A 22,694-nucleotide genomic window follows, 5' to 3' on the forward strand; every position below is an offset into this window, starting at 1 on the left:
GATGTGAAAGAAATGACCCAGAAACTGTAGAAATTGAGTGACCAGGATGAAAAATGTGAGAAAGCACACAGCTTAAAATTTGGGGGGTTTTAGAGAATGTAAGAAAGAGTGTGATTTAACCATTCTCAATTTTAAACAGAAAAGGGATGCCTTTCTTACAGCTATCCTATGGGAATGGCAGACCAAGAATCCGTTTATATCTTTGTCATCTTTCACCATGACATCTTTCCCTAGAGAACAGTGCTTGAGATGAAATACTGCAAGTATCATTTAGACAATCAGAGCTGCCTAAGACAATTGTATTGCATATGATTTTAAAAAGTTGCCCTGGATCATGCACTTATGTATTTAAAAATAACAACAACAACAACAACAACAAACTACTCTTTTTTGTGTATCTTTGCCTTTGACGAATGATTCTTCATAGTGCTCGTTAAACTCCATCATGAGAGTAAACTGTCACTTGGAGGACACTGGTATGTCACTCTATTGCCTGGGCTTGTAACTCATTAGTAGTTTTTGTCATTAGTCCTTTTCACTGCAAATTACAAGAACACAAAATTTAGGATTGTTAATAAAAATCTTACTGTCAGATTTGTTGGGCAAAATACTAGAATAAGGACTGGTGCACCTGGGTTAGTATTTTTTTCAGCAACTCAATATGAGGAGATGAAGATGTGAGAGGAAAACTCAGGTGAAGGTAGAAAACTGGAAACCGTTAGCAGTGTGTATGACAAAGCACTGCTTCCATAGGTGACTCTGGGAGTGAGTCCTTTTTAATCTGTTACAAACAGATCTTTTCAGAGGGTTTTGGCTACAAAACATCCATAGCACGGAAAGATGCATTTTTAAAGGTGTGATGTCATGATTACTGAAAAAGCAGTAAGTCAGTTAATTAGACTTTGTGTCACGGGTCAGTTACCTTAGAAACGTAAGGCTGAGAAAGCAACTATCAGAAAATGGTGAAGAGGAATGGTAAATAAAGCCACACAGTTTACAAACCTCCTTCATACAGAATGACATCCAAAGTGAGGGCTCAGATAGGAACCTTGCTCGAAATATTAGAGGGTATGCAAAGGTTTTGCTTGCCTTATTTTATGGCACTCTTTTCATCTAACCAAACTGACTGTGATTCAATGCATGAAAGTCCATTTTTACAGGAAAATGTTGAGACAGACAGATCATCTTTTAGCTGACATTTGGACTTTAGCTGTCTTGCTCTGGAGCATTTGTATGTGAGTATCATGGAAACTGATTAATTCCTGTAGTCATTTGAGGAGTCCCTCAGGGGAGCTCATTCCCTCTTCCACAGCATCTGTTTTCACCCAGGCCATACACCCTCATTAACTCCTTAGCATTTTTTCATGTCATCTTCCTTTCTCAGTGGATTTTTCCTTTCCTTTAATCTTCTGCCTTGATAGTTTCATCATATTAGTTTCTTTGCCCTTTTTCATGCTCCCATATTTGGTTCTTTATCACTCTCACTACCTCTGAGCAGTCACAGATATTTTGCATTGCTTTCTGAATGTTCCCACAGCTGAATAGTGGGAGGTGATCTTCCACTGCCGCTGCTGCCTTCAGCTGAGAAGAAGCAACAGGTTGGTGGGCTATCTCTACTATTCTGCATGCACAGAATAGTGGGAGAATTTTGGAGGGTGGAATAGCTCTTGTAAGCAGTAGTGTTCCTTTGCTTTCCTTTTCTTCTTCCAACTTCTTTTCCAACTTCTTTCCAGCTCCTGTCTTTAGAGGAGGGGGAGGGAGATCCTTCTCTCTCCCTGTCAGAAGGGGAGGAATCCTTAAGATCTCATGTTTGCTGACTGCAGAACTATGTGAAATGCAGTTCAAACAAAATCGCAGCACTGATATGTTAGAGGGCCGGCCTCCATGGTTGGACGATACAGCCTTCAGCTACTAAATAAAGTTTAGTTCCCGATAACTCACCCGTGGCATAAATTGTGTTGGAGATAATGTCCACACTGTGTTTATACAGATTTTTAAGCACAGTTCTTTTGCTATCATTAGAAATTCAGCTGTTACCTCAGCTGTAGAAGCCACCTCAGTGTAATTTCTGAACTCTTCTGTCTTCTTCCAAGTCATTATTCACTTTGGCTCACATTTCCAATCCCTTCCCCTGCCCAGCCCCTTGTTTACCTCTGAAGCATGCTATGCATTATAATGACTCACGCTCCTAGGTCTTCATGGTAATGGATGTTTACAGGGTCTGGATAACTGCCTTAATGAAAAAGAGTCCTGCATGCTGATCTTAGCAGGTGGCATTGTATATTTGTCTGGAGATGCATCAGAAAAGGAACAACAGGGGTGTTACAAAAAAGACTTTAGCAGAACTCGGGGAGAGAAGGCTAGAGTATTGGGCTTAGCTGTCTGCTACCAGTCTGGAAGAGCTGTGTGAACCTGATATCCTAGACCTTGGGGCACAGAATGGGTGAATGTCCCTGTAGTATTACTTGTTTGTCTTTATGTGCTATTGAGTGATCTTTGCAATCTGGGACTCTTGTACAAAATGCTTTGGTGATACACAGTAGAAACAAAAAATACCTGTCTGTGTCCAATATTATGCTACTGGAAGCAATGGTAATTTTTTTTAAAGCTCTGAGATGAAATTTAAAAGATTACTTATGACGGATTTCCTGGAGATTTCTGGCCACTTGCACATAGCTTCAGTGGTCACAAATTCCTCAGGAAATGTGTGTGCCCACAAGGTCATTGAAAACAGTTTGGGTTTTGCCTTTTATGAGAAACTTTTGACTTCAGTAAGTAAAGAAGAAATAGGGGAAATACCTCAGCATAGCTTTTCCTGCACATGACATTCAAAACAACTAGTAACTGCTGCTAATATGCAAAACCTTTTATTGTTTTCACATTTTCTAGTTAATATTATAATAACTTTTGTTTAAGGCTAAAATTTGCCAGAGAAGCATTTGCAACATTTGTAGGCTAAAGTGCTCAAAATGTTGCTCTGAAAGTAACTGTGGGTTTTTAATGTCACCTCTTACACTCAGTGAAATTGAGAGAAGAGCTTTCTATTCTAGTTGGTTATTACACTTGTCTTGACTGTGTAAAGAACTTTATGTGCAAAAGACATCTGGTACTTTGTTACAGAGAGATTCTGATATACTTCGAGCTAGGTCACTGTTTCACAACAATGTCAACAGCAATTCCTTAAAAATAACTCTGGGGAGCATAAGAAGCACAAGTGATAAATTAGTATGCTTTATTTGTGTGTTTAGATTTTGACAAAGAACATTTGACCTCGCCATGAATGTAAAAGGAGTGATGCAGAGACATTTTCTTTGCTGAAGCCACTGACAGTATTTTCAACTTTCCACTCCTGTTTACAACCTTGCCCGACGAGCTCCACTTATTCCTTGCCCTTGGGGGCTGTGATCCTTACAACAGGGAAAAGAAACTTTTAATACTAGTATTTCTGTGTCAGTATTACCCTTTAACCAATTATTTGGAAGGAAGAGGGGTGGGTATCCTGGTTTCAGCTGGAATAAAGTTAATTTTCTTCCTAGTAGCTGGTATAGTGCTGTGGTTTGGATTTAGGATGAGAACAATGTTGATAACACACTGATGTTTTAGTTGTTGCTAAGCCGTGTTTATACTAAGTCAAGGACTTTTCAGCTTCTCCTACTGCCCTGCCAGCAGAGGCTGGGAGTGTACAAGAAGCTGGGAGGGGACACAGCAAGGAGAACTGACCCAAATGGTTTAGTGCGCATGGATGATGGTTGGACTCGATGATCTTGAAGGTCTTTTCCAACCTAAATGATTCTATGATTCTATGAAATGAGCCAAAGGGGGTATTCCATACCATGGGATGTCATGCCCAGTATATAAACTGGGGGGAGTTGGCTGGTGGACGCTGCAGCTTGGGGATTGGCTGGGCATTGGTCAGTGGGTGGTGTGGTGAGCAATTGTACTGTGCATCACTTGTTTTGTAAAACATGACTTTTACTTTTTTTTTTTCCCAATTCTCTCCCCCATCCCACTGTGGGGGAGGGAGGGAGTGAGCAGCTCTGTGGTACTTAATTGCCAGCTGGGGTTAGACCACAACAGTGGGTTAACAAAGCAGACCTGAGCTTCCAGTTCAGCAGGATACTAAAATATATGCCTAACTTTATCAGTAGCCTAAATCTCACAGCTCCTTGCTTGGGTGAGACTTCTCCAGTGAATAAACAGTGGAGGTTCAGCTGCTAAAGGCGGTTGGACTGGAAACTAACTGGCTTTAGGTTCAGACTTAGTCAGGGCCTATCTGGCTGCAGGCTGTAGCTCCAGATTGGCAGAAGATTGGGCTGTGAATTCAGGCTCTGAATGTGTACCAGAAGTGGCTGAGATGCTCTGGTGGAGTGCTGTTTTATAAATGCTGCTAATGAAAAACTGCTTTTGAAGTGTTGTTGGGAGGTCAGTGGAATTTCTCACCTCCTGTTCCACTTATATTCTAACTGTGTGTGTGTGTGCTAAATGAAAGAAATCTATCTAGAGAGGCAGATTGACTGCATTCACAGATACTAGCCTTTTCTTATTAAGAGACTATTTTCAGTAACAGCAGCTGTTTTAAAGCTTAACTTTCTTCATCCCAAAACTATGTGGAGATGAGCAGCATTCGTCAAACAGCGTGTATTTAGGCAGTAATAGTGACCAGACAACCAGATAAAATTTTTATTCTTTCTTCCAGACTGACATGCTTATGATTAGTTGTAGGTATTCTCCTCTTGTGTTCAAAGGACTAGGAAGCCACAGAGTTTTCCACTGCTTCTTGCCTAATTTTCTGGAACTCCTGACAGGAAAACCAATATACTTAATAAAATAGAAAGTTCAAATTTAAAGTGGACTGCTTAATATCCACACAGACACAGATGCAGCATGTATGTTGGCAGTTTTTCTCAGTGAGCACATGCCTTTTCTTCTGACAAATTGTGCACACCTCTGTTTGTTTAACATCAACAGTGAAAGCAGGGTTTCATGATTACCCCATATCAAGGGATATGGTTTTGATGAGGCGGCAAAAAAGGCCTTCCTCTTGGCCATGAATCAACCATGAAGAAAACTCCAGAAAGAGGCAATCCCAGATTGCCTGTTGTGGCATTTCTCTAGTGTATAGTGGCTACCATTGTCACAGACAGTGTACTGGAAGAGACTGCTCAGTGCACCAAAGTCATTCTTAATTCTTAAATAAGAATTGAACTATTCTGTTGATACTCCATATTTGTAAGAAGGAAGAATAGAGTTTTTGGTTGTTCAGAATCTGTGAGTTTCATTGTCTGTTGAGATGTTATAGCCAGACAGACACAGATGAATATAAGGGTAGAAAATGCCAGAATACAACAGCAAGCTGATTATAATACCAAAAATGAACCCAAAAGCTAAATAGTTTAAAAGAACAAAAACTACCCTTGTATTTTTTAGACTAACCAAGTTGTACAAAAATTGGAAAATTGAGGAGAAAATGCAGTCAGTCAAATCACAGCAGGGTTTCATATATATATGGATAATTTTGTTGGTGCAGTACACTTTATTTATTGAGGAAAATGTTAGCTTCTGATCCCTCTTACTATGATTAATTTGTAAATTAGTTCTGTTAAAGATTCTTCTATTAGTTATTTTGTCCTATTGGGTAATACAGAATACACAGGAGAAAAAAGGAGCACATGAAGTAGATGAGACCTATAATGAGGCACTTAAAAATGAGGGGTGGGAAGAGAAGGCAAGGAGAATGGAGTTTCCATGCTCAATTCATAACTGTAATTAATGTTAATTTGTTTAAAGCTTATTGAACTCAAGTCTGTCCTTGTGTAATTCAATGTATTATCAGAATTTTACTTTTTCCTACTTTTCTTCAGAAAGATCTCATAGGTCTTTAAAACTGCTTTAAACACAGTGTGTGGCAGTAGTGGTCTGTGCCATTAACCTGGTAGAACACAACAGCTATCTAGCAACCAGTACCACCACCCCCCAACTACTAAAAAAAGGAGCCTTCTATCTCTGTAATGAGTAGGTTAATTTCTCCCAAATCTTAAATATAAGCCAGAACCCCAGTTCTCATGTATAAGTTCCATGGGAAACATTTCCTAGGTGTAAGGTTTAGGATTTATTTGCTGCATCTTTCTTGAGATACAGAATTTCTAGCTAGTACCTTTGATAATGGACCACTGGTTGTATGCCAGTTACTAACCCACGTAGAAAAAAGCCATGTATTCAGTCACCCTCTCAAAGCAACCCAAATTGTCTTGCATGCATAGATTTGCTCTTCTATTATCACATCAACACGTTTCCCATTTTAGTTGTGTCCAGTACAACACATGTAGTGCTTTTAAATTGAAGTTAGGCTTGTTTCTTTAATTTCATTTCATAAACAGATGCTTTGTGGTATTATGTCTCCTCATGCTTTAAAAAGCCCTGTCCATGAATTTTCAGATTTAGAGGGGTTTCAGACCAAAGAGCAAGGGGAGCAAGAGGCAGTGTAATAACACATTCCCATGAAGGAGGGAGAACATATTCATTTACATGGAAGACTGAGGGTTTGGGTTTTTTTTAACTGTTTTTTGTAAATTTTGAAAGATCTTGTAGAAATGGCATTGGGTGATAAAGCTTAGGTGTTCTTCTCTTTCTCAGCAGCTTTATGACAAGATGACTTAGACCGAATAGTTTGAAAAGACAGTGAATATGAACTAGTTCAAATCAGAATAGTTAATGGAGTTCCTCAGTACACCACCAGCCATGAACTGGACAAGGGTAAAGAAAAACTAAAACAGTAAAATAGAGCAAACTAGATAAAGAGTCAAGCTATTTCACAGCCCCATAATTCAGGGTGAATGCGGAATGAATAACATATGTTTTTTCTTGCAAGGAAAGGAGGACTATAGAATGAGGTGTTCTCTCTGTCAGTGCTGCTGTAAAGGGGTAGCTGACAAAATAGCACAGAGTGTGCGAATGAGAGGAACAGACCAGAAAAGAGAAGGCCTGAGGAAATACCATGGTTTGAGGTTATTTGAACAACCGTTTCGGTATGTTACATTATTCTTAATGTACCAATTAAATCCGTGGACAATGTGTATGTACAAGTAAGTATAGGTAGGCTTTCATTCTGCTTGCTCGTCAGTATTTGTTTTTTGACAATTTGACTTGTTTATTTAGGTGTGCCATTCTGCTTCACTAAAGCAAGATTTTGCATTGCTTTTACAAAAAGAATTGCTTGTACTTCTAACTTGTGCCATGTCCACTATTAACATATAAACTATTATGGGAGTTTGAGGGTGATTAAGAATGATACAGGATGCAGGTGGTTTAGATTTCACTGTGTCTGTAGCCATCATGCAATCCCTGCTAGTCTGGGGACTGGTCATGGCATACATAGCAGAAATGATTAGTCTGTATAAGGGAGTAGGCTAGCCTAGGGCTCACTGGCCCTGCTGATTGAAAGTTGCAGGAATTAGAGCTGAATTCACTTGCAGCCTATTATATTTTTTTTCTCCAAGCTGGGGGACAGGGGAGCTTAAAAATTATCAGGGTGGAAGGGAGGTGAAAAACCATCTCTCCCTGTAGTCTGCATTCTATTCCTAGGATATTTCCTTGCTTTTGGTACCAGCTACCATTACAGGTACCCCAGTAGTACCAGTGACCTGGGCAGGCTGGTGTGCGTGGGAAGGGGTGAGTACAGAGTGTGGGCAAGCCAAAATAATCTCAGCAGTTTAGTAAAGCGGGGGGGTGGTGGGGGGGTGGAAAGGCTGTGTGTGGGTGTGGTTGGAAAAGCTCAGCAAAGCTGTGGATTGGGGGGAAGCCAGCTCCTGGGGTGTGAGAATTACAGTGCCATGTAAAACAAACTTTGGAGGGGGCAGGGTTGGCTGGAATGTGGCACCAATGTTCATGTCTTCCCCTCTGTTTGAGCCACATGGCAAAAGTAAAACGGCCCTGCTTCTGTCAGGCACCCGGTCCACTATCGTTCACCTCATGCAATGTCTGTTTGCTACTTTTTTCATTACCTCTACTTCATTAGCTCTTTGGATTGCCTTCCTTGCTGCCCTCGTCACTGACTTTTTTTTTTCTGTTCCTTACACTGCCATTACCCTTCCTCTTCTTTGTCCCTACCCCTCCCTTCTCTGTTCTCTGATGCTTTTTGCCCAGTTGGTCTGCTGACGGTTAGTTTCTGTTATTAGTGATCCTGATGCATACAGGGAGCTACTGCTTGGTTATCCCTGCAATCGCTTCCTGTGTCTTTTAAAAAAGATGGGTGCAATGACAGCTTTCCTGTGCTTTTCTTACAGAGTAGCTATCTTGAATAATATTCCCTGCATATTTTGGTAGGAGTTCAGCTGAATTCTCTCTTTACTCCTTCCAGAAATTTGAAATAGACTTTGGTCCTGGAGATTTATTGCAAAGTACATGGAAGGGCCAGAACTTGTGCAGATCTTTTCCACATGGAAACACTGATGCACAGAGTTCATAGCATGCCTGAATAAAAGCAGAGATGCTCTGTGAGCTTAAAAATGCCTCTTTGAAGACAAAGTAACCAAAATCAGTTTAATCCTGGAAGCTGCTGCTCAGAAGGCTGCCCTGATAAAGGAAGAGAAGTCCTGGATGGGCCAGGATACAACATATTGCAGAGAAACCATTATAAAATGACTACTGTTGGGCAACCTCCTGCCTTAAGAGACAGATCTATGCATGCTGACTAGAGTTATTAGATTAATTTTTTTTTATGATCATCTGCAGTTGAACTGTTGTTTAGTGCTGGTCCCACAGTAAAAAACTGTAAGGTATCCTGGGGCAGATTTCTAGGGCTGTTTACTCCCTATGCCAGAAGGCAGCTACGCTCACACCCTCTCTGTGCCTTCAGGGCCATCAGCTGTCTAGTAAAGCCTCTTGCAAGGCACAGAGCAGAAGCAGTATGTTTTGTAAGATCTTAGCTGGCTTCACACAGGACCAGCCAAGGTGTCACTGCATCCTGGGATTGAGGAGGAAGCAGACAGCGGTGGTGCACATCTGTCTTGTCTTTCTCCATGCTGTAGAAGGGTTTATCACCAGACCTGTGTGCTGCACATAGACCTGGAGCCACCCAGGGTTCAGCAGTGGACCTGAGCTGATTACTGCTTTCTGGCTCCACAGCAGTGAGAAGCACAGCCCAGAGACCATGCACAATTCTGCAGTGCTGTCTACACAGCTGCAGCTATTGGCACAAGTTCCATTGCAAACACCCAATACGGTGTTTACTTGTTGGTTGGGTTTTGTTTTTCTCCCTGTGACACACAATCCCCTTCAGGAAGGGCTGTTTTATTCTACTGTTAAAAAATGACTTAAGGCCACTAGTAATTTTTATTGGATACTAACACTAGATAATTACAATATAAACCTAGCAGCTCACTCAAAGGGGAGCTGTGCCAGACAGCACCTACAAACACAGCTTTTCTGAACTCAGCTCTTGTTTTAGGAGCAGACCCTCAATCCCCTCTGAAACTACTGCAGTCCCTTCAAGTTGCCCTTTTCTCATGCTGATTTTACACCACATTCGAATAGATCCCAACTCCTGCAGCCATGCTGCAGACTTATTTTACAGTATAGCAGTCTTTGGATAATAATCTCCTTTTACTGATTGCAAATTTGGTTTAAATTTTGGAAGACTTTCATAAACACTTGCATTGTGGTTTTGTTTGTTTGCAGGTTTTTTTACTGTGGTTTTCTTTCTGCCAAGCGTTAAGCCTGTGTTTATAAGACTGGCACTAGTTCTTCCCCAGTAAAGTTTATCTATTGCCAAGTAAGCATAAACATGCTTATACTAGGGAAGAAGTGTTCTACACCTACCTCCTTCCCGAAGTTTTGTCTTGGAAACAAAAAAGAAAGAGTCCTTGCTGTAAGTTTGGTAGGTGCGATTTGGAACCAGCCAGAAAAGTGTCACTACTTAAACAGGGCAGACAAATGAAGAGTTTCCTTACTTCTCAACTTTCTTTGCAGACATAACAAATCCTGAGTGGTGCCGTCCTTGTGAGTACTATCAGATGGGAACCTTCTGGGGCAATGTCAAGCTCAGCAGCTCCATCCTAACAGCAAGCAGCCTATTTTACATTTTGCTACTATATTGCAACAGATGCTATGTTTAACTATTAAATTCTCTTCCAGGTTTTGCATTTTTAAACAAAATCTTTACTGAGCTTAAAAATAGTAGTCAACTAGTCAGGAACTAGTCAACAATTAGAAAACTGTCCCTCACCCCTATATGGCCTTCATTTTTGAGGCACCTTCCCCTTTGGCATTTGGTGAATCATTATATTATTGGATGCAACAAATCTGACAAGATCCTGTGTCTGGCCTGGAAAGAATTTGATTAAAAATAATAAAATAAATATAAATAGATGAACATTGGATGAACAGTGGAACCCTCTTGTTTTGGGCTTCTGAAGGTCTGTGTTTCCATCATGTCATTGGAAATTATAGTAGCAGGTTTAAAAAAGAAAAAAAGATGGGATTTTCACATAAACATTTTAAGGGGCTTTGACAAAAGATATTTCAGATTCCTAGTATAGTTGTGAGTGCTGGTAGTATCATAAGGCGATGACATCCTAGCCAAAGTCCTCCAGACAGTCTTACAGAATGGCAACAACACACTAGCAATGACATTCTCCCACCCTAGCAGGAGACACAGGGTCTCAGAGTTGTCAACAAAGTGAATACAGTGCAATTTACGTTAGGTGTGCAATAAATTTTGATGGGTCCAGAAAGGTCTAGATGAGCAGGCAATATCAGAGGATCATATGGGAGCAGGAAGATACTCTTCTCCCAAACTGTAAAGCAGAGAAGTAAGCATAATAAAGCATTTAATAGGATTAAGAGATGAACTTCTGTCAATCTAGATTTACAAATATTACAAAGACTTGGTGTTTTGTGTTTGATACTGCAATATTATTTGCTAACTATTTTAACATTATTATTTTCCAAAGACAATTCATAGTCCTAGAAGCTGCTACCGCTCTTGTATACAAAGAGCTATAAAGTACAACAGCTAGTACCTAAACTAATCTAATCTAGTTATCTTGATGTAATTACAGATCTGAAAGAAGCCTGATAAGTATTTAGCTTCTGCATTAGAAGTACCCTATTATGTTCAGCACCCTGTTTCATCTACAACTGTCATTTTTGGGTTGGTTTTTTTTGTTGGTTTTTTTGTTTGTTTTTTTAAACAGACTGATTTTCTTCTGATATTCTACTATAAATGGTCACAAAGAAAAAGCTTGCCTTTCAATTTGTCAAGGTCCTCCTGTTTTTCAGTCCCTTTATCCTCTCCTTTGGTACAGAAAGCATGAATGTGCGCTCTTCACAGTTCCTATTCTGTAAACTCCAGGCTGCTGTCCCACTATTTTCAAGTCTCCTGTGGGTGACCAAATTCATTAGTCAATGAGGCATCATATAATTGCAGGTGGATGTGGGTGGATGCTATGACAAGCAATTTAACAGGTACTTCTTGCATGTACCAGAAACTTTACCATTGCAAACTGTCAGGAGCTCTGGAGTTAAGCATCAGCTGAAGGGGCTGGGGAGGCAGGGGGCAGCTCAAGGGAGGAGAAGGAAGCTGGGTAGGGGTTGGGGATTGCGGTTTTGAACATAGCTGAATTTCAGCATCAAATTCCTTCCTCAGAATTAGCAGTTGGGTTCCATTCTCAGCCCTCCTACCTTCTTGGCATGTGACAATTCATTTGTCCCTCAGTTTCCCTATCGGTAAAATATAGAGAGAATACTCACACATCCTGGTACAGGTCTTTCACAGCAAAAGGTAAAAATACTTGTCTATCCATCCCTGCACTAACATTTCCTGCAAGGAAGCCTATAGGAAAAAATCGTGTACATTCAGAGCAGGTTAATTTACTGAAACCACACATGTAGAAATTCTGTTTCTGCAGAGCTCGCCTGGTGCTTGCTTTCGTATTGCTCTGGTCTTTCCTAGTTCAGGGCAGACATTGTTCATGGGCAGGAACAAGTCTGAAGAAACAGTGAGACACTCTAAACATCAGACCACAGCACGCTCCCTTGGCCAGACACCGCCAGGCAGCTGTGTTTCACTCCCAGGCCACATGACCTGCTTTGGTTTAGATGTGCTCTTCCTCCCCTAAGCTCAGTGCCATGTTTACAGACGCAGCCTTCCTGTTGGTCACTCCTTCATGTAAATGGGACTGCACAGCCCACTGACTCCACAACACTAGGTTCAGGGCCAAGTTTCACTGATCCAGCACAGAGGTGTTTTTCCTAAGAGGCATGTTATGATTGAAAGCGCGTAAGAGTTCCAAAGTGTAGTTACTTCTGGCAGGGACCCAACAGCTTAACAAAATTAACTTAACCGCTGCCCCTTCTCTCATTGCTTCTAACCTTTGGACAAATCTTTTCAGGAAACCCTGAAAAGGAATTCAAAACCCTGAAGGAGACCTTTACCTTCCCTGCCCCCCCACCTCTGCAGAGTCAGACTTTCTCTGCCTTTCCAAGCTCTTCAGGCAATGCTCTTCCACTGCCCCAGCCAAGCCTCTTCTGAGCTGGCTGATGACAAATGCTCTCTTCTGTACCTCTTGCTCCTCCCTTGCCCTTTATTAATTCTGTTAGATGGTCAAAGAACCTGCCTCATTACTGACCCACTTGGCAGATCAGTTTTCTCAGTTTGACACCTTTCTTTGCAGACTTGTCAGCCCACAGGGACTGGCTCAGCAATCTTAACTAGCACAAATGCTGCACATTTCTATATATGTGCATACAACATATATCACTTTTCCCCTATTCCTCACTCTTGGTGAGTGTCTTTTGGGACAGGCTAATAACTAAGGTCAAATTACTAACATACAATTAAAAAGAAATCAAACCAGTTAATACTTTTTTTTTTTTTTAACGCTCCACAATCTTTCTGTATTTTCTGTTATTTTTATACTCCTTCCATTTGTCATTATTCTGCTGGGATTACCCCCAACAAACCTCTTGGAGTCAGCAACTTAATTGCATCTTTAAAGTTCTACTCTATTATATATTTTTAGGAAAACTGTCTCTTGGAATAACTGTTCATCAATTTAATTGTTTGGGGAAAGACATGCCAGAAGATGAGAAATACCAGTGAAGAGTAACAATTTTAGATTTGGATCTACTAAGATTTAATTGCAACAGAAGGCAGTGCGAATTAAAAGTGACCTTGAATTGATAAATGTGTGCTAAGACAACACAAGTTTATTAGCAAATATTTTAAAAAAGTGAATAGTTTTAAAGATGCTAAGTGTAAGACGAAAACTAAGGGAAGCAAAAGTCCGCTGTTAACAGACAACAGTAAATATGATACACCTTCTTGCTTTAGACCTGACAGAAAAATGAGTGACTTACTTACAAAAATGTATTTTAACAGGAGAACACAGCCACACGCCAGAATAAGGGAAGAACAGTGTTTAGTAAACATGAGAAAGCTGCCTTCAGATTGACAGGATCTGTTCAGAGAAACTAATCCAGTCTATTGTGAAGCAAATAGTTGTTAACTCTGTAGATGACAAGAACCTAGAGTTCAGAAAGTTCAGCAGGAAGGCAGTATGCGTACTAGCTGGAATCTGAAGGAAGGCAAAAAATTATGATAGTTTAAGAAAGCATGACCAATTAGGAAAGATAAAAAGGCCCAGAAGATTAGAAATAGGCATACTTTTTTTACTTTTATAAAACAAGGAAATTATGTCAGTTTAAATTCAGTACCCCAAAGATACTGACTTGGGTCAGCAAAGATACTGCAAAGAACCCAAAGTCACAACTGATGTGCAAAGAGCCATGAGCGGAGGGAGGGCCAGGAAAAAGGCAAAAACGAGCTAATCTAAGTTTGTTGAGAATAATCTGTGTAAATAGTCAAATATCCTCCTTTGACTGTAAGATTAGCCTAATTAAAAACAGGATATAGAGATGCAAACAGAAGGGTTTTAGAAACGATTGACAAATTTCTCACATTCAAATCTCAGAAGAAATTCAAGAGAATGTATTCTAAATATGGTGACTACTAGGCAGGCATAAAATGAATTGAAAACTTACACTAAAAGTCTATTAAATAATTGGAATATAACATAAGTTTATTAAAAGCAAAAAAACCTGCATGACCCCAACTAGGTCTAGGTTGCAAATACAGACAGAACAGAGTATTATAAATTGAAAATGTGGTTGGGAATTATATTTCATGTGATAGTCGCACAAAGCTCTACATATCATATTTGACCACTGTATGGAAGTTATGCAGCCAGGCAGCAACATAGCAGGGCAACATGGGCATTAATACCATAAACTGATGAGTTGGTGGTGTGACTATTGGAAGGGCGAGAACTACAATCCTCATTCTGGCATGTATTGACAGGACTGGTATGAGCAAGAGAACAGATTAGTTTTATGCACCCAGGGAAGAAGTGATAAAACACCTTAACATGAGGAAAGACTTCCAGTATGTAAAAATTACTAGATATGTTGGTTAACTGTCCTAGTTAACAAAACCTCAAACTTAGAGGTAGCATTTTATATATATACAACTTACAGATGTGATGATGTAGGTAAGGGAAAGCTTTTTAAGCAATAACATGCTGTTTTACTGCAAAGTGTTATGCTGGAATCCTGGGAGATTCCACAAAATGCCAAGAAATGTGTATTTGTGACTCAGATGTCCTTTAAAATAGTATGGGTATAACTGATATTGCCACACTACAGGATGGGTGGATTGGTCTCCAGCCAGTCTATATGTTTCTAATTCTATGAAGTTGTTTTTGTTAGGGATTCTTTAGGCAGGAAAAAAAAAAAAGTTTTTTTCTGCCCAAGTGGTTACCTCTCCTATTCCATACTTGTTTGTTATTATATCAGTTATTAGTGTTACTTTCCATATTTTTCTATAATTCTTCTGATAAAATTATGTAGAGTGGAAAAAACAACTGACTGAAGACCCACACACAACTTGCCTTCCCCTGGTGCATGCTCACACATCTCAGTGTGAAGCACAAAGAAAGGCAGAAGCAGCAGTAGCAGGATGCCTGCCTAGTGAGCACTTTGCTTGCTGTGGATGGCTGCATGCCACAAGGCTGTGGAGTACTTTTGGCCAATCCAGACTGGCAGAGTGTCTGGTGTATGTCAAACTAAGCCACAGCACAGGAGATGCATCTCTTTCTTTACAAGGCTGTTAGTCTGAATTATTCTGCTGCACTAAAGATTAATTTTGGTAGCAGTAAAATTGATGTATATTATTTAATCAGAATTTACAGAATAAAGTGTATGTTATGATAATACTTTCTCAACTACTTTGTCATAGAAAACAGAAATTGCTCAGTAATGTAAAAGTTTCAGTACTCATGCAAAGTTAGGCCTCATTATAGCATTAAAAAAATACTCTTTCCAATTGCAGTAGACAGTACTCTTCCAAAAACATACCATACATTGCAACAACAACAAAGTCTGCTGCTGCAGTCTAATCCCATGGGGGATTAACTGCAGACAAGAAATACAGGTAGCATTCCCCTTTGTATAGCTACATTTTTATTATTAAAAAAATGAATTTAGTATTTTAGCAGTAATGGAATAAGCAATGAAAATATAAAGTTAAACCCAACAGCTAGGGCATTTGATGTCTTTTACAAAGTCACTGGGATAATGCCAGTCTTTGGCTCACCCTCAAAGAAAAGCATAAACCAGTAAACAGTATTAAGGCTTTTTGATGCTCCAGAGATTAATTATTCAGCTATGACAAATGAAATTCAGGACGGCACTGCTCAGGTCTTACTCTAACTTGTTATTCTTGTTTTATGACTGCATCTTCAGTGTGAAGATTTTCTGTTGCTCCCAACTCACCCAACCTAACTATGCCACTATTCATGTCTAATTTAAAAAAACAAATACCAAAGACAATCTAATTTCTATTCTGGGTCAACACCATGCCGACACAAAGCCAGGAATACACAGTACCACTGTGCTCTACTACTTATTTGCAGTCAGGAGGGTTCCATCAACCACGAGCTGGACTGACCTGAATAATGAAAGCTTACAACATATGCATAGCCTTTGCTGGTTTGCAGTCACTAGCACTATTATACCATTCAGTTGTGATGCCTGCTTTATGGAAGACACATGGATGCTTTCTCATTCCTCAGCTGGCCAGTGTGTGTAAACTGATGAAAAGCTATAAGGAGGATTTGCCTCATACTGCATCACCCTGTTAAAAAGCAACATGATGATTTCAAAGAAAAAAATAAAATAGTCTGGTGGATATACATAAATATTTATTATCAGTTTAACTTCATTTTACTAGAAGTCTTTAAACATAGTTTTTCTTTTTTTGCCAAAATGTTGCATCTCTGACACAGTTCCTACTGTCATAGCTTCCCTGCACTGGGAATGCACAGCTTACACTTAGAGTCTAAAATAATCTATTTAAGATAAAGAACCTTCAACTTTAGTGCATATGGAGCTATTTAAAGATTGGTAAAAAGACCTCCCCTTCCCCTCCCAAATTAAGAGTCTGTTACAAAGAGATTTCATTACCAAAAAGTGAATATACAAATGCTAAAAAAATGCTGGCTTGAAAAAGTGATTTCAGAATTTACTGTACATGTTGTAACAATTTATTATATAAGCTGCTTCTACATGCAAGCAGATCTTACATTTGGTGTAAAACATTTATACACATTCTTTACAATTTGTACATATTTAAATGGCTGTATCAAACAACACTGCGCTATGGAATTTTGGAAGCGAACAACTAAAATTGGGAGGAGAAAAAGACAAGGTTTATAAAACGTGAACAAAACCCGTGACACTGAAAAACATCTAGACTTAGGCTTAGTCTTGTTTGGTTTGGTTTCAGGTTATTCAGGCAGACCCAGATTCTCCTTCTAGCACACAAAAGTAACACCAGTGCAAAAACAGAGTAAGGCAACTATTCAACCGGCAGACTGTACCTGTCACTCAGAATGGCTTATTGGTAAAATGCCTTTTTTTTCATTTTTATTTTTTGCTAAAACGTTTATATTCTAGGCACATTTTAGCAAAAACAGCATTTTGGCTTCCCTGCTTGCTTATAGCATGAAATGAATTACTGTAGTTCGTGTGCATTGTGAACAAGGTTGGTGGTGGCTTTTTTGTTTTGAGAAGCCCAGGCCTCAAATGATATTTCAGTAGTATGAAAGAGGACACTGGGCCACTTGATAAGAGATGTTGATCAAAGCACAGAGTTTGTGTGATAACTAATGATGTTATTCAGTACTTTTGTCACCTTTTAGTTTGCATTAGAAGGTAACAAAAAGTTAACCCAAGCCAATAGCATACCATACTACTACATGAAGACCTGAGCTTAGTTGGAGTTTGGGGACTTAATATTAGTTTGGGTTAGATGTGGCAGTGTCCCCCCTGCTGAAACACTTCAAACTCTCAGAGGGATAAAAGGGAAGCTGGCCCTCTACATCACTGAGGAACACCAGTGCCTTATGGCATAACATCAGGGGGTGCCAAAGTGCTGGTATGGAAAACTGTTTTCCACACATTCCTGAATGGCTCTTTCCTAGTTTGTACTTTGTCTTCTCACACAGTGCATAGCCAGAAAGAGCGAGCCTGACATAAGCTCTGAGGTGGTGTGCCACAAGTACAAGATTTAGTTAGAAGGAAAAAAAGAAAGAGAAGAATGAATGATACTTACCAGAAGTCATAATGGGAGCAGTTTGCCATGGCTGTGTATGGGAAGCAAAACTTAGAACAAAGTGTTCATTCAGGAGATTATCATGAACACGTACCAGAAACATACACAAATATAATTCCTCCTGGCTACTGAATCGCTAGAGAGCTGAACTGAATATAATGAGTATTAAAGTAATTTTCTCAAACTTGTCTGCTTTCCCACTTAAAAAAAAAAAAAGATAAAAATTTGTAACTGATGTTGATTAAGAGTTTTTGGAAGAACATCTGCTAGACGCAAGACTGCATGAAGTCCATGGCAATGTATCAGTTTGATAATTTAGATCCCTATAACTGACAGCATTATCTAGCTGTTTTATTTAAATAATGATACAAATGAGAGAGCATTCAAGATAAGAGAACCTTATCTTATGATTTAGGCTGATAAAGTAAAATTTTAAATAATTCTTTTTTTCTACAACTGATTTTTGTTGTTGGGGTTTTTTTGGTGGTTTTTTTTGGCTGGCAAAGGCTAACAAGTTTTTATTAGCATTGCCCCCAAATCAGAAAAGCACTTCGGAGTTGTTCTTTATTGTTGAATACTACTTATTCTCTACATCACAGGAAAGCGGCTGAGTGCCTGCCTCAGCTTCTGTGCAATCTGAAACAAAGAAACAGAACATATTTAATATGTAGTCACTTTACACTATGCAGAAATACAACAGCAGGCTAAGAAATTAATTGTTCCCTCATTTTCTGAAAAACTGCCGATTTTGTGTATATAGGACTCTCAAAGCATTCCATTATAAAGACTTTTCATCTCATATATACATTTTCTGCCTTGTTCATTTTGTGCTTTCACTGCTCAGGTTGTACTGGAAAAAGTATTGTAGGCAGGGCTGTCATTCTGCCGATTAGGTTATCTAGCACTGCACTATGCAGGAGGGCTACAGGAACAAAGCCAGATTTTTCATGAAATCCATTTCCCTGCTGAAACAAGGCCACACATCAGAACGGAGCTCCTGTGCTCTCCCCACAGCTCTCATGGTAGCCAGCACCCCACATGTGACCATGGATCTGGTCCCTGTACAGGGAAGAGAGGATTGGTACAAGGAGACTGGTGAGGCTGCAACCAGAAGAATTGGGATAGACTGGACAAGAGACTGAAGGAAGGTAAGGGGAAACCTATGCCTAAGCCCATCAGATGTGTCAGAGAAACTGAGCAAAGTGACCTAACAGGGGACCTGAAGTTCTCATCCACAAAAGATACCTCTGAAACCCCGCTGGCACCTTTTACTGCTGTGAAGGGCAACCAGTTGATTATATTCCTCCTTTAAGTAATAGAAGCCAGGTTCCAGCACACTCAAACTCACATGTTTTACCAGCATTATCAAATTAGAAAATTTGTCCTCGAGTTTCATTTAAAAAACCACAAGGAATACATGCATAAGAACAATGTTAAATGAGAACTAAGGTTGTAGGTCAAGTGCTCAGAGTTAACATATTTAATAAGTCACCTAAACCACTCCAGTCCCCCCCACCCCACACTTGCATACATAAGGCTTTAAATCACAGCAGCTTCCCTTCGTCCTCCCATCCTATGGGAAGGAAATTTCATTCAAATGGTTTATTGTTGCATTCAGTGCAGCAGGTCTTACTGCATGTCATAGAACTAAAATTCTTTGTAACTTTAGTACTGGCATTGAAAAAAAAAATAATCAAGCTGTCAACAATAACGTTTCTCAACACTGTTTTTTAGGTCTAATAGGTCTAATGACATAGTCATATACATAGGATAGTATCTATAGGAAAATACTATTTTAACTCATTCTTTGGGTTTTTAAATTTTTTTTTACATTTACAATTCTTCAAATAGCTGCTCTCTGGGAGAGGCTTATACCAAAAGATGATTAAGTATTGTGAGTATTTCTTATGAAAGCAGCAGCACAGCATGCGCCAGGAAAATGGTACTGAAATGCTACACCTTACCGTTTCATAAAACTGTGCCTGCTGCTCCAGATACAGACGAATGACACTGTTGTAGTCATAAATCCGGTTACTGTGGAAGTGATTCATCTCAGCTGCAATTAGACCCAGGAGGCAAAATTATTTAAGAGAAGCATTCGTAATCAGGAACAGTTTCACTCAGTTCAGGTTAGTTACTGTGCAACAAGCTCAGTGTCCAGCCCTGCCAGCACAGTTACTGTTCTCATGCTTCTACAACCTGTTTTGCCTGCAGCACTCAGACTATGAGGGAACTGTTTGTAAAATTGGTAGGGTGTCAATTACTCACCGCTAAAATATGGACACTTCCTGGATAAAGCCAGGTTCTTGTTACAATACTCAGGTGTGCAAAGATTTGATAAAGAATAGAAGCAGGATTTTCTCCTCCTGAGGTAACTGCTCTTTCCTGAAGTGTTTCCAACAATTTGGCTAGGACATTCAGATTTCCAAGGGTACAGATATCAAGTTGTAAGCCACAGCTGTAAATATTTAGCTCAGAAAAAGATACAGCCAGTAGTGTTTGACCTATTCTTGACTGAGGCTGTTTCAGTAGAAACCTGAGAAATAGCATTACTGAATCTGTAAAGCCTTTCACCACTTTCTGCATCTCTTGTCAAATCACAGCTTATGGCTGAAATAAAAAGTTAAGTATATTTTGAGATACAAATAGAGGGAGAAGGAATATTCTAGGTTGTAAGAGACATCCTAGAGGTCTCTTCCGTGATTGCCACTTATACAGCACAGTCCTCTTGCATCATTGTGACCACGAAAGAGGGAGTGGGGAGTTTTCTTGTTTGTTTTTAAAATCAGTTTTGTGTGCTGCTCTTTGTCCTGTAAAACACTGAGTACTCTTGGCTTTAAGTCAGTGAAAAAAGATGCAACTCCCTCAGCAATAAGTAGTCCCACTGAAGACAGTAACAGGATGTACTTAAGGGCTTGATATCCTGCAGGACTGAGCCCAGACTCCTCACTTCCCCAGTTTTTCAAGTGTGGTGTGTTATGTCCCATATTTACAACATCTCTAACCTAAAGAGGAAAAAGTTCATTCAAAGAACATCCAGGAAATAAAATCTTATCCACAAGAACATGAATCTCAACTGGATCATGTCTGACTAAACCATGAGTCAGAAAAACACTTCTGCCCATACTTTTTCTTTGAGACATTATCACTTCAAAATGAAAGAATCAGCCTGAGGTGGTTGGTGTTTGGTGGTTTGTTTTGTTTTGGTTTTAATTGCATTTCCAAAATATGTATCTCTTGCAATGGCAATATGAGATTTGAAAGAAAATATTGGGCAAGGTAACTGCAATTTTAGGAAAATCTAAGCAGGTCACAAAAAAAACCCCAAACCATGCCTAGCTCTTATTATCATTCCTGGTAGAACAAAGATTCTCTTTCAAAGTTTGTTACTTAGGAGATGTCCTTCAGAGGTCTACAATATTGCCATTTAGCCCAAAATTTGGTTTACCTTGTAGTGCATAAGCCATGGTGCTCACACGTTTCACCATGTTCTGTTTGTCTTGTGGTGTTATTTTACTGGTTGCAACTAATTTATCACTTTCCTTCACTCTTTCTATTGCTCCCTGTAGAAACCATATGCAGAAAGATTAAAAAAGTATATTAAAAGAGTAGTCAAAGGTCTTTATAGTTATCTAAAATGCCACTGGCCACATTTTGAGCTTGCACACTATACAAATATATATACATGCACAACGACGAATTCTGCCTTCCCACATTTTCACCCAAAGTTTGTTATTTCACTCTATTGCTTTCAAGAGTCCTAACAGCTTTCAAAAAGTGACTTCGAACACAGGCGTGAACACAGTCACTAGGAAACTGAGTTTGGTAAAGGCAGTAATACACAAGGATACATACAGAAAGAACAAAAGTTTCAGGACCAAGTTTCAAAATACAGCTGACCAACACAACAGACATCCAAAAGCCTCAAACTATCAAATGCCTGTAGAACCTTATTTGTACATTATACAAGATAAGACAACATAAGTGATTTTCCAGGAGACTACAACTCATTGCAATGTATAATTTTTGATTTGGGAAAATCCTTGTGTCACAAACAGCAAGCATAAGAAGAAATGCCTCCCCCTTCACAATGTATTTGTGCCAAACAACATTCAAGAGAATCAATCTAGTTACACGTCTCTTGGCAATAGGCTTATGTTTCAAGTTTTAAAAACATTTATTCTCCTTTTGTGGTATTTTTCCCCAAGAATTCTGTGGGATGAGGGACCGCAAGTGTCCTGAAGAAAGAATACACAAATCTGATATGCTCCTATCTTTGTTGCTCTCAGAAGTATGTTGTTTTATACATTTAACACTTCAAGTGGTAAAAAAAAAAAAAAATAGTTGTGTACTACTTTAACACTTTAAAATTTTTAGTTTCTTGAAATATGTTACAGCAGGCACGTGAACATAAGGAAGTCTCTAGGACCAAAAAAAAGCAGAATATCCCAAACTAAACACAATGGCTAAATTTATTATTTTATTATTTAATGGCTTTCATGTTAGAAAGTGGTTGGGTTTTGTTGCTGGTGTTTTGTGGGTTTTCTTCCCCAGAAAAGTTAGTCCTATTCTCTTTTATTTTTTTTTAAATATTAAAGAAACTTCTATGATTCTATGATTCTAGGCAGTGCATGATTATTTATCACGTATCAGTAAGCTAGCCATGTAAGTGTACCGAATTTTTCCTACAATACTGGTATGGTTTAGTATCAACTACCATGTAAGACTCAAATACTACAAATTTACACTACTGCTATTCACCATATTGGGACATAAAGTTAACCTGAAGAAAGTCATGAAGCTCGTAGTGCTCTACTATAGCAGAAAGTCATGATATTCTCAAATCTCAAGACAAGTGCTAGCTTTCCTCCCCTGCAAGTATTTTTTTTTATTTTAAAAATCAACATGCCAGTTCCACAGAAACTTTCAGTGTTTCTGGAAGCAGGGCCCAGGCTGCTGCACAAATGCAGTGTACCATACCACCACTTTTGTTGCTGTAGATCCTCCTACTGCCCAACCCTTAAAA

The 22,694-nt window shown here is 39.3% G+C and overlaps 1 protein-coding gene across 1 annotated transcript in view; it reads right to left on the bottom strand.

Moving 5' to 3' along the window:
* Window positions 1-16,239: 16,239 nt before the first annotated feature.
* The window catches only part of SNX9 (sorting nexin 9), a 64,469-nt gene continuing 58,014 nt past the window's right edge, over window positions 16,240-22,694 (bottom strand). The window contains exons 16-18 of the mRNA XM_052784636.1: window positions 21,117-21,231; window positions 19,633-19,724; window positions 16,240-18,304 (exon numbers count right to left, since the gene is read on the bottom strand). Of these exons, the coding sequence (XP_052640596.1) occupies window positions 18,257-18,304; window positions 19,633-19,724; window positions 21,117-21,231 (255 nt within the window). The 3' untranslated portion in view covers window positions 16,240-18,256. The remainder of the gene's footprint in view (window positions 18,305-19,632; window positions 19,725-21,116; window positions 21,232-22,694) is intronic.

This window comes from Harpia harpyja, chromosome 4 (assembly GCF_026419915.1).
Source record: "Harpia harpyja isolate bHarHar1 chromosome 4, bHarHar1 primary haplotype, whole genome shotgun sequence".
Classification (NCBI taxonomy): domain Eukaryota; kingdom Metazoa; phylum Chordata; class Aves; order Accipitriformes; family Accipitridae; genus Harpia; species Harpia harpyja.